This window comes from Misgurnus anguillicaudatus, chromosome 9, assembly GCF_027580225.2.
Source record: "Misgurnus anguillicaudatus chromosome 9, ASM2758022v2, whole genome shotgun sequence".
Taxonomy (NCBI): domain Eukaryota; kingdom Metazoa; phylum Chordata; class Actinopteri; order Cypriniformes; family Cobitidae; genus Misgurnus; species Misgurnus anguillicaudatus.
The window spans coordinates 28,464,336-28,478,067 of NC_073345.2; the positions used below are offsets into that span (position 1 = coordinate 28,464,336).

General features: G+C 37.9%; 2 protein-coding genes across 9 annotated transcripts in view; one reads left to right on the forward strand and one right to left on the reverse strand.

Moving 5' to 3' along the window:
* Window positions 1–5,833, reverse strand: gtf3c5 (general transcription factor IIIC, polypeptide 5). Of its 2 annotated transcripts, XM_055179833.2 has the most exons (12): window positions 5,728–5,833; window positions 5,466–5,527; window positions 4,878–5,073; window positions 4,560–4,758; window positions 4,212–4,410; window positions 3,201–3,305; window positions 2,823–2,937; window positions 2,542–2,622; window positions 2,194–2,282; window positions 1,287–1,369; window positions 622–764; window positions 1–532 (listed from the first exon to the last, which is right to left on the reverse strand). In XM_055179833.2, exons 1-12 carry the CDS (start codon window positions 5,816–5,818, stop codon window positions 381–383), a joined length of 1,515 nt encoding a protein of 504 aa, XP_055035808.2. In that variant the 5' UTR covers window positions 5,819–5,833; the 3' UTR covers window positions 1–380. The 2 variants fall into 2 exon arrangements, with proteins under 2 accessions (XP_055035808.2, XP_055035807.2); XM_055179832.2 differs by lacking the exon at window positions 5,728–5,833 and having other exon boundaries at window positions 5,466–5,690.
* The window catches only part of LOC129423518 (uncharacterized), a 23,121-nt gene continuing 15,171 nt past the window's right edge, over window positions 5,783–13,732 (forward strand). For 4 of the 7 annotated variants that reach the window (XM_055179829.2, XM_055179828.2, XM_055179830.2 and 1 more), the window contains exons 1-13: window positions 5,783–5,915; window positions 7,115–7,368; window positions 7,473–8,157; window positions 8,277–8,389; window positions 8,502–8,564; window positions 8,657–8,827; window positions 9,659–9,792; window positions 9,883–9,977; window positions 12,553–12,607; window positions 12,721–12,858; window positions 12,941–13,102; window positions 13,289–13,349; window positions 13,452–13,608. In XM_055179829.2, the coding sequence (XP_055035804.2) occupies window positions 7,121–7,368; window positions 7,473–8,157; window positions 8,277–8,389; window positions 8,502–8,564; window positions 8,657–8,827; window positions 9,659–9,792; window positions 9,883–9,977; window positions 12,553–12,607; window positions 12,721–12,858; window positions 12,941–13,102; window positions 13,289–13,349; window positions 13,452–13,608 (2,082 nt within the window). In that variant the 5' untranslated portion in view covers window positions 5,783–5,915; window positions 7,115–7,120. The remainder of the gene's footprint in view (window positions 5,916–7,114; window positions 7,369–7,472; window positions 8,158–8,276; window positions 8,390–8,501; window positions 8,565–8,656; window positions 8,828–9,658; window positions 9,793–9,882; window positions 9,978–12,552; window positions 12,608–12,720; window positions 12,859–12,940; window positions 13,103–13,288; window positions 13,350–13,451; window positions 13,609–13,732) is intronic. The other 3 variants (XM_055179825.2, XM_055179827.2, XM_055179826.2) reach the window with 3 other exon arrangements.

Below are 13,732 nucleotides of genomic sequence, written 5' to 3' on the forward strand. Positions count from 1 at the left end.
TATCCCACAATGTAATGGGCTCAGCTTTAATTGATACATAAACCAAAAGTATTTATAGGTGTAAACACCTATCTTTTCTTTAAACTGGACTGCTAAAAGGTGAGGACTTTTTACACAAAATTGCAACTTACTATTTAAAAAAATATATATTTGGGCAGTCAATTTATCCAACATTTTTTTAAATTATCCAGTAGGTACAAAATATATATAGCCCTTTGGGGTCTGAATATGTTCTAATTAAGTACAAAAGTGTACTTTTTGAAAGGGTAACACCCTGGTGACAGCTTATGTACCTTATGTACCATTTCCAACATTTTTACAAAACATTTTTTTACATTAATATTTACATATCCAAGTGCATGCATTAAACTAAAATGAAATTACAGGTAATCTGCAATTTCGGTTTCCATTTCATTGTCACTCTCATAGGATGGCTTGTAATCTTCATCCTCATCTTCATCGTCCTCATCTTCGTCCTCTCCACTCTCTACTGTTTTGGCTCGATTTCTTTTAGGATTTGGAGTGGATGAAGCTGCAACAATATAAAGCCACTCAAGTTAAACCATATATAGCTTTGATAATGTGTTTCTGCACAAGCGGTGCATTGTTCTTGTCTTGTACCTGGCCGGTTGGCTTGGACATATTTTTGGATCATGTCGGAAATGATATTCCTGAGCTCATCAGCTGTGTTGGGCAAACACCACCCATCTCTCTCATCACACACCTCCTCTTTCCCATCATTCTTATGGATGATCTCCTTGATTCTATGAATGTAAACAAAAAAAATGCTTAGGTTTTGCAATGCTCCCTGGCTGGGGAAAGGAGGGGTGTTATGAATGGATTTTATGGATGATAAATAATTGCAAAGACTAATAATACATCATGATAAAAATGTAGAGTTTAAAATGCACTTTAAAATGCAGGGGACATATAATGAAAATCTGACTTTTTCCATGTTTGATGGATCTCCAGCGCTTCTATCAACTTAGAAAATTTGAAAAGATCAACCCAGTAACTTAGTTTTGGTAAACCATTCTCTGCAAACATGTAAAAATATAGGTTGTTTAAATTTGGGTCCCCTTGTGATGTCAGAATAACACTGCCCCTTAATCTGCACTATCCAACCACAGCACTGCCATTTAGTGCAGAGATCAGCTCATTTGCATTTAATAGCAAATGACATGCTATAACAAATTATCTATGTTATTTTGAGCTAGAACTTCACATACGTACTCTGGCGACACCAAAGATTTTTTTACATCTTAAAAAAAAGTCTTGGATCTTACTTGTCTACATCCAGATCACAAAGCTGGTAAAACATCTGGCGGTATGGAGGAAGCATACCTTCCCGAAATATGTAGACAGACTCCTTGAGATTATAAGAGCACAGTAGGAGAAAGATGTGTTAAGGCAGGGTTTCCCAAACTGGGGTTCATAAGTTGATAAATAAAATAATCAGTTACAATTAAAGGTATAGCGGAAGATTTTCTTTTTCCGGGTGGATCATCAAGACTATTGGTCATCCCAGTTGTCAATCATTCTGATGATATGTTGACGTAAGGCCGTCGTACCTGCTCGTCCATAGGTTCGCTTTCTGCACATGTGCACTTTCAGGGGTATATGTGTGGTGGGCTACGGTTTCAACCATTCGTTGAAGCTCGCATTCTCACAAGGTTTTTCCAAAATGTCTGAGCGTCGCAAGAGAAAAAGTGTCTACGTATTGTATGACAAGAAGAGAAAGGCCTATGAAGAAAAAAAAACAAGACCAGAGTGTTTTTGGGAGACTATTTCACACGCTGGCATGCGCTAATAGGACAGGTTGGGCTTCCCACGCGAAGTTTCTACTCGACAGGTAAAGTTTGGCATGCGTTTTGGAGAAATCCATTTAAAATCACTGCTAGTAAAAGTTGATGTAAGCTATGATTAGCGATGCTAGCCCTGGCACAAGTCACGAACCGCGCAGACACGGTTAACATGCAGACAGCAACTTGGAAACAGAGCGAAGAGAAGAACTGGTTTAATAGGCGTTCCCTCTCGGGAGGAGGTAGAGTGTTGCGCATGTGCATTTTTTTTAAACGTGTAGGGGCGGTTCTTTTAAACAATTCAGGAAATCTTCCGCTATACCTTTAAGGTTACTTTCCTAGCATGACAGAAGCTTATCTGCTCATGAGGAAATGAAATAAAACAAATTACCATGAGCAGATATTTAGATGTGGCAGGTTTGGGTCCCGATGTTGAAGGACTTTCCATTGCGATGTCACTCACACTAGCAGGTTGGGGAACTGAAAAATTACGGCTCACGGTCAAAGCCTTATGGTTAAAGAGTCGGGATTGTAACCCAAGAATTGCTGGTTCGAGTCTCATGACCAGCAGGTTGCAACCTGTCCCCCTTTGCTCTCTTTGCTTCTTTCATATATTCAAATGTTTTCATTTTTCAATTCCTAAGGCATACATCAACATACTGGTCAACAGTGGATGATCAGAACAGTTTAATAAAAAACAGTATTTTGGAGCAGAACATCATCTGCTGTGCCACAGTACCTGCTCTGTTGAGTGTGGTTGGACGACTGTAATGATAAGCACTTCTCTTGGATTTCACCGGCATATCATTGGCGGTATATCCTAGAGCAACACACAACAACAGCAACGATAAGAAATCACAGGAACCATGCATCTATCATCTGTTTTGCTCTTCAGTGCATTATGTAAGTTATTTAGAGCTTGCGGTTTATGTATGTTTAAGCATTCGTTAAATCTGAGGTTGTCTAAATATAAACAGTTTTACAGTAGTTAAGGTTCAAGTGCTTGAGTTGATCTATTACCATGCTTCATCCCACAGCGGATCCTGAAGTCTAGAACCTGGTAGATCTTTGCTTCAGGGGTCTTCCGGGGATCGTATCCATACCTGACCCACAAACTCCTCCATGGCCCTGTCAACTACACATAAATTCAAATGTGTTTTTTATGTCACATTTATGCATTCGGGAAATGTTTTTATCCAAAGGAACTAAGCATTACAAGATCTTTTTAATCAGTTAAGGTTCGAACCCATGACATTTTGCGCTGCTAACGCAATGCTCTACCATTGATATACACAAGAATCACACTAAGAGAAAAAGATGTCACCATAATAACAAATCAGTTTAACTTAAATACCTTTTTTTTTTTTAAATATCACTAGTTTTATATAACCTGCTCACCATGTAGTAGGCCATATAAGGGAGGAGGTGCTTCATTTTTTCTGGGTGAATACTGACGTTGACCTTGATGCCGTTTCGGGACCATATGGGTCTTCTCTCGAAAAGCTGTGAGGACAGTCAAAATAATCAGTATTTTTTTAAAAGAAAGAGCTTTCAAGCACAGGTGGAATTAGGATAAGATAAGGGTTATAAGGACATTTATTTTCCATGATGCAAAATTACATAAGAAAATTGGCCAAACAGTCGCTCAAATTGACTTATATAGCATTTTTACACTATTTGTACTTCTCAAATGACTCTTTGCTACACGTCGCCCCCCTTTGGTAACTGCAGCACACCAGACAATCTTTACGTAACGTCCCACAGGACCGAATTGGAGATTATATCCTTACTGTAATTAAGCAGTAAATGTACATTATATAGCTTATACAATACAGTTCAATTCCTCTTTAAAGACTAAAAGGGGCCTTTAAGGTGTAAAATAAATCTTTGGTGTACCCAGAGTACATATGTGAAGTTTTAGCTCAAAATACCAAACAGATAACATATTATAGCATGTTTAAATTGCCACTTTGTAGGTGCAAGCAAAAATGTGCAGTTTTGGGTGTGTCCTTAAAAATGCAAATGAGCTGATGAAATGCAAAACAACTCAATTGTGCTGTCACTTATTTTTTTCTTATTTCTTTCTCTCTGCACTAAATGGCAGTGCCGTGGTTGGATAGTGTAGATTTAGGGGCTGTTTTATTATATTAAGATCCCCTTATGACATCATAAGGGGAGCCAATTTTCAATGACCTAACGTGCTTGCAGAGAATGGTTTACCAAAACTAAGTGACTGGGCTGTTCGTTTTCACATTTTTTAGGTTGATAGAAGCACTGGGGATCCAATTTTCAACATTGAAAAAGTGAGGTTTCCATGCATGGCCCCTTTAAAAGACTAACTTTATATATAAAATAAAAATCTATGTATGTACATAGCTCAGTTAAGCCCAAAAAAGCACGTTTTCCAACCTCTTTTAATTGTTGCTCTGCTTTTAAGTCATAAGGATGGACACCAATCTTCTTCCAGCTTTTTACAGCAGCTTCTAAAGGCTCCGATGGTATGGTCTTATCATCAAAGTTGACAAAAATGGCATTGTTTGGCCGACGAGTCCGATTCGGGGCAATAAGCTGATCTTTTAAGAGAGAAGCCTGCATTGCAGTTTCCTTGCTGTATTTTGGGAAGTAATACAAGGTATGTAACAAACAAATGAAACCTTTAAGGTGCACATACAGCTGCTGTATTTTCAGTAAATATCATACCAACAGATTCAATTGCATTCCCAGACCAGTTAATTTATGCGCTCCTCTCCAGCTTACCTGTGAAGAACATCCGGACGATAGTAATAATCCACAGGAGTGTCCAGACGGGAGAAAATAGGAGGAGGTATGAAAAGAGGCACTGGATTATCGTAGAATTCTTTCTTTTCAGGTTTACGCAAAATTATCTTGTCATACAAAGAGACCTGGTTGCCATCTGGATCATTGTGAGTAGCCAGGTACTGATAATCAGCCATTCCTTGAAATATCAAATATTGACAAGTTATGGAGATATGACCCTATAAATTCTTTAAAATAAATGTTTGTTGGATCAGTGTGTGAAATAGATACTAGGTAGGTGAATGTAGGCTTTTCAACCTTGAAATTTATACGTGGTTCCTATAAGTCCCACTATCTCCATGCTGATTTGGGTCTCCCCACTTCCTTTGCGGGTTCTGCGGCGAACTCTGAGGAGAAGATTGGTGGAGGAGTATCGATTTCCATTCACAGGATGACAGAAGGGGTCTTTCGGACGAAAGCGCAGTTCAAGTCTTTTGGAAGAATCTCCATATGTCTGTTCAAAATAAGAAACACTCCAGGTTAAAATCCACTCCAACAGGACCTTTAGGGCTACTATTGCATTTGAGTAAAGCAATGACATTCAGACATCCTTAAGTGTAACTTAAGCTTCCAAATATTTTTTGTGGCCACTGTAACTGATCATCAGCTGTCAAATTGTGACATAAACTTGATACTGTCTGTCTACACTTTAAATAAATAACAGTTCATCTTGCTGAAAAACAATACAAACTTTTGGTTTTTAATGTTTTCCTACTGGTTCCCATCTACCAGATAACATCCCACGGTATGCAGAACATTACCAGTAGAGATCCAATGAGACAATATAATTTAAAACCAATAGAATTCCCATTACAACCATTAAATACATAATAGGTATGTGATCACCTTGGACACCCCCTCATCCCGTCCAATGCTTTCCAACATTTTGTCCACATTGTTGACAATTCCTGGATATTCAACACACACTAGATTAACGTCAGGCATGGAAAGTGTTGCAGTATTTCCTTTCACAGCTGCTGAATCTTTACTTTCTTCTCTAGTTTCACAAGTCCTCGTGCTTGATGAAGCGTGACTGTTTGCAGTCATCGTATCCATGTTTTTAGTTTTTTTGTTAATCGCTTATGCATATGGAAAAAAACATCTTTACCACATCTTTTATCACGCGCAGAGACGTGTCCGACGAAGAAACTCGTCCGGGTGGACCCACTGAGCGAAGCGTGAATAATCGTTCCGGGCATCACAGCTCATGCTCAGAAACAAACAACAAGCATGGAGGATCTAAGGCGCTAAAGATTTTACTATCAATCTACTCGTCTCGTACAGAGCACAAATAAAGTAAGTTTTGATGTTGTCACATACGTGTTTTCAAAGTGATGGTGTAAAATGCAATATAATTAGTTCTTAAAGCCGAACATGACGCGATTATGAGCATTGTTTTGAAAGGACTAAATTGCCAGTCGAGAAGACAGTATTTCATCATCAAAACTTTAAAAGCGATGTACTCAAATAAGAGATTTTTGTTTTGTGCATATATTTTTTTTAAGTTATATATTCGTCGATTTAGCTAACCGACTCAAACATGTAAACGTGATTTAAGGGAGGGAACATATATGTGCATATGAAAATAAGTATCTTACAGTATGGTGTTATAAACTCTGGTGGTCAGCATATTTGAAATCACTAAAGAAGAGCCACGTGTGATAAAGATAAACGTACAATTTTTGACTCTTACCTAAACAGACTTTATTTCTGTCATGATATACCATAAGATATGAAATTAGGACACCCTTCAGCTGTCAAACTGGCTTGAACACCATCACAAGTATTTTATGCATCTGTGATATAAGAGAGCGAGCATATGTACTGCAATAATTCTATATGTTAAAATAGAGACATGATTATTTGATTATTAAATGTGAGAACCACCTGTTAAAATAAGCCAGAAGTTTACTTTCTCAAATAGATAAAAGGGGCCATATCATGAAAATCTGACTTTTTCCATGTTTAAGTGCTGTAATTGGGTTCCCAGTGCTTCTATTAACCTAGAAAATGTGAAAAAGATAAACCCGGTAACTTAGTTTTGGTAAACCATTCTCTGCAAGCATGTGAAAAAATAGGTTATGGAAATTTGGCTCCCCTCGTGATGTCAGAACTGCACTATCCAACCACAGCACTACCATTAAGTGCAGAGATCAGCTCATTTGCATTTAAAAGGACACACCCAATATGGCACATTTTTGATCATACCTACAAAGTGGCAATTTTTACATGATATAATAAATTATCTATATGGATTTTGAGCTAGAACTACACATACGCACTCTGGGGACACCAAAGATTTATTTTACAACTTAAAAAAGTCTTGGGAAATGTCCCCTTTAAAAATGTGGCAATGGTTGAATAACAACTTCTAGTGTAAATATAAAAAAATCTGTATTTTATTAAAAGTCCATGTTTGTATATGTTTTACATAAAATTTGTGGAAATAACTACAATTGCATATCAATTTTTTCTCTTTTTTAAACCTATAACAGGTGAAGATGATACGCAGATCAAGAATCAGCGTCCGGCCCAATGTAAAGCCAGCAGGCCGAGCTCTGACAGGCTCTTCTGATGCATCTCTAAATAAAACTCAGCCTCCCCAGACTGCTGACTCCACCCCATCAGAGGGGTCAGGGGTCACAGTAGATCAGGTTAAGACTGATGCGCACCCCTCAGCAACAGAGCCGACCAATGCGAAAGCAGCTATAAGCAGCAGCCATGAGGTGGAATCCACTAGCCACGGAGAGTAAGTGCTGCTTAATTCAAAACTATATTCAATATTTGATTTCCCAAGACTTTTTTTTGAGAGTTTACACATGTAATGATTGTTTTTATTTTGCTTAACAACAGAGATGCTGCAACTAAAACTAGTGATGCCCAAGCTGCAACAAGCACCTCTTTGTCGTCCGGCCCACAAAGAAGAAAACGCTTAACTGCTTTGCCCAACCTGGCCAAACCTCGAGCCTCTGCAGCCTCCACCAAGACTCCAAAGTCTCCATCCAAGTCCACTCTCAAACCAGTAACACCCAGTGAATCTGAAAAATCCAGCGTTGAAGAGCTTGCCTCTGTGACGCCTTTGGTTAAGGAGCCTGTCCCCAATTTCAAGGCTCCTGGAAGACCTAGACCTTCTGGAGGGAGCAGGCAACCCAAAGCTCAGCCCACACCTGCAGCCCCACCTCAGACTGAAATAGTGGAGGAGACAAAAGGGGGAGGACCATCAGAGAAAACCATTGGGCATGTGTCTCAGCATCCCCTTGAAACATCCCAACCCGATTCTGGATTGCTTCATGAAAACCCTCCGGAGTGTCCAAGCCCTTCTGCTTTGACCGACACGGCTGTTCGACCGGAAAACCGTTCTGGACTTGATCCTAAGCAAAGCCAGTCTGATCCATTAATAGAAAAACTTGAAAGGCTTAAATCGTCTTCAAAGGTCATCAAATCTTTGACAGCTCTAAATGACCCTGCAGACTTGATCAGGTTGGCCAGGGCTCGGAAACTTAGAGAGCTTCTTAAAATGGAGATGAGCAAAAGCAAGGTGTGTGTTTTGCATTTATGTATAATAGGCAGAAAAAATAATGGTGGGATTATGACTGCGTGCCGACCATTTTTTTATCCACTGTATGTAAGTCTCTCTTTTATGATGCTTGAATTTAGGAAGACAAGAAGAAACCCAAAATTGGAGTCAAAGGACGAAAGGCACCAAAAGATCACACCAAAATGACCATGAAAGAACTGATCTATTACTTACCTGTGTCCAACCCAATGAAGTACGTCTCATACTTAATTCCTGTGTGTTGGGAACAGCATATGATTTTGATCAACTAGTGAGTTTGATGAACAATTTATTCCTTTATTGACCTAGACTGTTGCAATTCGCAGGTCTTTCACAGAGGAGGAGGAGATAGTGTCTGAGATAGTGTTACCTAACTCTCCTACACCAACGTAAGTCTAATCAGTCAGTCTGTCCTCTTATAGCTGTCCGTACAATGTGTTTGTGGATTACAGCATCACCAAAACTTCTTGTTCCTTCTCAGTTCTTCTAAGCCATCAACTGGTCCAACAGTTCAAGAAATCGTGGCTCGAGATGCTGGTCATGAGGAAGAGGAAGAGCGAGTGGAGGAAAGTCTTCCAGAGGAGGAAGAGCCTCTGATGGTACCCAGGGTGAAAGTAGCAGAAGATGGATCTTTGATTATAGATGAAGAGAGGTGAGTGAGGTTTCATCTCATGAGAAGCTGCTTATGGAAAGAACCTGTTTTTTTTTTCAGATGAAGACATTGAACATAGTTTTAAACAAGGTTCCCATGGGTCCTTGAAAGTTTGTGAATCTGGAGGAAAACATTCAAGGCCCTGGGAAGTTTTTGAAAATATACATACATAGATACAGGTCATTAAAAGTGCTTGAATCTATTTTATGCAAGAAGTTTACTGGAAAAAACATATTATTCCCTGTGTACTGTAGGATAATATCATAAAAATTCTAGACTTTTTAAGCACACGTGCTAAACTGTTCACTTTAAATTTTCATATCTACTGTATGTGAATGTTGATTCATACCAAAATGCTTTTTTGCATAATTGTTTTTGACAAATGAAAACATATCGGGTTACATACGAGGTGCTGCGTCTCCCTTGCCATACTTCCTGCGTCCCTGTAACGCTGTCTTTGGCAATATTTCAGATAGCAATATACTTCCTGGCTCCCACATCACCCTGTCTTTGTCGTTAAGCCTTACCATTGGTTGAATTTGATATACGCATTCAGACGGACTTACCCTTGGTGTAAGTGTCACCGCAGTGATGCAGCGCGAGTTCCCTCGAAAGGGAACTGTAACAATGTATCTTTAAAGGCAACATAATGTAACCTTGCTGTCACTTGAAATGTGTCCCCACCTTTAGTCCTTGAATTTGAGGGTCTTGGACCTGGAAATTCCTTAAAAGGTCCTTGAATTTGAAGTTAACCAAGGAGTGGAAACACTGTTCAAAACCAGTAGGTTTCTCAGTAGACCATTACTTACCTCCTCTTTTTTTTTTATATATTTTAACAGTCCAGGTGTCCAGGACTAATGGACCTAATCCAGCCGAGGACAGAGATCCTATATTTGAACGTGGTTCTACTACCACCTACTCCAGCTTTAGGAAGGGCACCTACACCAAACCCTGGTCCAGTGGAGGTCAGAAACCAATATGAATTTTTACTCCATAATGTGTATTTATGTTTATTGTTTCCAGTTCTAAGCGATCTCTTATTTTGACTTTTACAGAGACTGATATGTTTTATTTGGCCATCAGCATGGTAGGAACGGACTTCTCCATGATTGGTCAACTTTTTCCACACCGGGATCGTGTAGAGATTAAGGTTTGGTGCTTTAAATATCCTCTGAAATATCTCCTTAATTTAAAGTCCCCCTATAGTCAATTATTTTTACTTAAAAGTCATCTTTGAGCATCGAAATGGCATGTATAAATGTTTTTTCTCTGACAGCAATTTCTTCATGCTTAAAAACAGCTTGAATGTTTTTTACACCCTTGCCTCATTTAGTATACAGTAGGATTTATGAATATGTGAATTAGTCCCCACTAGGCGCAGTAATATTGACAGAAGTTTGAGCGAGAGGGGGAGTAGTCAGGAGTGATGATGTTACTGCGTGCCGAGGTCGAAGTGCTGCAAACTAATTGCTTTTCCGCCTTACAATATAGTTCAATTTTTTTTCCGCTTAAAAAAATCACCACTTTTATTTTGTGCCACCATACTTACTTGTGTAACTACTCATGTAACAGTCTTTAAATAGGGAAAACATGGAAGTGTTTGGTGGCTTCTAAATTAATTCCTAATTGGATCCTAAGGAATGAATGGGGCTAGGCTAAATGCTAACACATTCACGACGCACTGTGCAAAGATTTACGGAAGCTGAGAGAGGCCATGCACTATTATTATTTTTGCTTGCTTGTTTTCTGGTGATCACGACTTAATTTCTTGTTATCTTGAGATAACAAAAGTTGTTTTCTCGTGATCATGACATAACAAAAGTTGTATTCTTGAGATGTGATTAAAGCTTACGTGTACTCAATAGAACTTGTTGTTTTGTTTGTAAACAGTAAAAGCATATTTTGCTAAATTAGCATGGATGAACAAATGAGATTTTACTTGGATCAGAGATTCGCTCAAGCTGAAATAGATTTGTCAATATACAATTTTACAGTGATGAATTTAGGGACCGTCTTTAAGTTACTCAATACACGGTTCTATACGTTTAACAGCATTTAAATGTAATGACTGAAAGTCAACAAACAGACACAAAACCAACGTGTTTATGTGGTTGTCAGCTATAATGCACACTTTTTAGATTGTTGATATTTATTTAAATAAACTGTTAAATACCATTGAAGATAGAAACGTGTACAGTATTACTTTAGAGATGGTCCCTAAATTCACGAACATGAACCGTCCAAATTTATTAGGTAAGTCTATCTACACATTAGCTACACATGTGGTAACGGCGAAGACCCCAACTCATATACATTAGCAGTCCATTTCAAAATAGGCTAAATATTATGGACAGGAAATTATATTATGACATTTGGATTATCATGTCAGGATAACGAGAAAACAACTTTTGTTATCTCTAGATCATGAGAAAATTAAGTCGTGATCTCAAGAAAACAACTTTCGTTATCTCGAGATCATGAGAAATTAAGTTGTGATCACGAGAAAACAAGCAAGCAAAAATAATAATAGTGCATGTCCTCTCTTGGCTTCCGTAAAGATTAAGTGCACGCATTGAAAAAAAGGTAGGTATGTATTAATTCGTCTAAATATAAAAAGAATAGTAAAATATTGAAAAACTGTTGTGTTTTCCTTCAAAGCATATTATGTAAACAACAATAAAAACTTAATTTTCACCACATGGGGACTTTAAACATTTGCAGAAATTGCCTTAAATGCTGTTGCAAATTTATATTTAACTTGGATTATGGCTTTAAATAAACTTCAAATTGCCAACTCTCATAAAATATACATGACTTCTGACCAGGGATGCACTCTGTACATACCTAAAATTTAACACATTTTTTAGACATGCACTGATTTGAAATTTTTCCACTGATACCGATAGCGGTTTTTTATTTAGACTGATATCTGCCTACAGTTTGGTGGCTATATTAACTTGCATAAACTAAATTCCATAATGACCATTAATATTAAACAGTAACTCTTTCCCCACCAGCGTTTTTTTTTAAAGAAAGTTGCCAGCCAGCACCAGCATTTTTTGTGATTTTCACAAAAGTTTAATTCCTTCCAGAATTTTTTTTAAACATACTTTATGTATAAACATACTATACTGTATATCAAATGAACAAAAACAGAACCTCTGCTTTCAAAAAAAAAAGTTTCATCCTACCATTATTAGTTTTCTTTTTATCACCTCTCAAATATGGGTAGGTTTCTTCAAAAATACCAAATTTCGAGCAATTCTGTTTTTATGAAGGACTTTTAAAAGAGATCAGATTCAGAACGGAACATACACAGAGTTCTTACTGTTTGGGGTTGCTTCCGGGTTTTATAAGTTGGGTAAGATAATATTACCTGGTGGATAATAACAGATTGCCGGAAAAACTCGTCTTTGGCAAGGAAGCGTTTTCTATTAATTGACTAGTTAACTCGCAATGGTGCAGAAAGAGTTAAACTAGTGATGTTTCTATGCACACAGCTCAAATTCAATACATTTTCCTGCTCTCTTTTGATTGACAGGATATATAGGCCATGACTATCTGCTGTTTTTAAACTATGAGACAATAGTGTAAAAATTACTTTTATCAGCCAATACCGATTATTGGCCGATATATCGGTGCATCTCTACTATTTGTTTTATTAATATACAAGCTCGTGTTCAAGAGATTGAGTATTTGACTCTTTGGTGGTGCTGTGTTCACAGAACAAGTTTAAGAAAGAGGAGAGAGCCAACTCATGGAGGATAGACAAAGCTTTTAGTGAGTAACAAAATTTAACTGTAAATTCAGTCAAGAAACATTTTAAAAGACACACCCACAAACGTTCAGTGCACTTTGTTGAACATGAAATAAATTGAGGATTATGTTTGCAGAGGAAAAGAGACGTTTGGATCTGGACTTCTTCAAAACATTAATGGAGCAGATTTTAGAAGCTGAGAAGACGAAAAAAACCAAGAACAAGGAGCTTGGAAAGTTGGCTAAAGTGCAAAGGCCCCGAAGAAAACCAAAAGGTCAGTTTTCTTTTCCATCTGTCCTTCTGTGTATCACCCACGGTTTTTTGATAATTTATTGTACATTTGTTTTCTGACACAGTGGCTAAAAGAAAGGAAATGGGGTCTTCTGATGGTTCGGACAGCGATGAGGAGGCGGGAGAAAAGGAAAACGAAGACCTCTGGAATGACGGAGAGGATGCTACTGCTCCAAAGAAACGCAGAGGAGGGGCGGAGCAATCACATATTAGGAGCGATGGGAAGGGTACACATTAAAAATGAATAGATGCTTTATGTTTGTAAACCTCTTTAAAAAGCTTTATTTATCTATTTCAAGATCAAATTTTAAGGTTAGCGTCATTTTTTGACAGGTATTATTGCTGCTTAATATACAGAGATAGATGTAAGTCAGTGATAAGTTTTAAAAATGATATATTTCATTGGTTTGTAGATGCCGATGATTCTCATGATTGTGAAAATGAAGTTTCTGATGCTCCATCTTTAGATGACAGGTGAGATTTAGTCCATAGATATTTAAAGAGAGAAACATTACTTTTTTTAATGCATTGATTCCATGTTATGTGATCGAGACTAAAATAGTAATGCTTTGTTAGCAGGTTAAAGGAATCTGATTTATCAGAGAATGTGAGCAAGAGTCCGGCCATTAAACCGGCTCAGCTCAAGGGTCGACCCCAAAGACCGACTCCGACCCTCAGTCAGAGGTGGGGAAATAGACGCCCAGCCGGAGAAGAAACTAAAAAGTCTCCCAAGGTAACGTTTACATGTTTGATGAGACATTGGACAGATGTTTTGATCTTTCGATTTTGGCTTTCGATCTGTTAATCCATTTTTGTCAAATTAATTACATGATACTGTTTTATTGTATACAAATAAA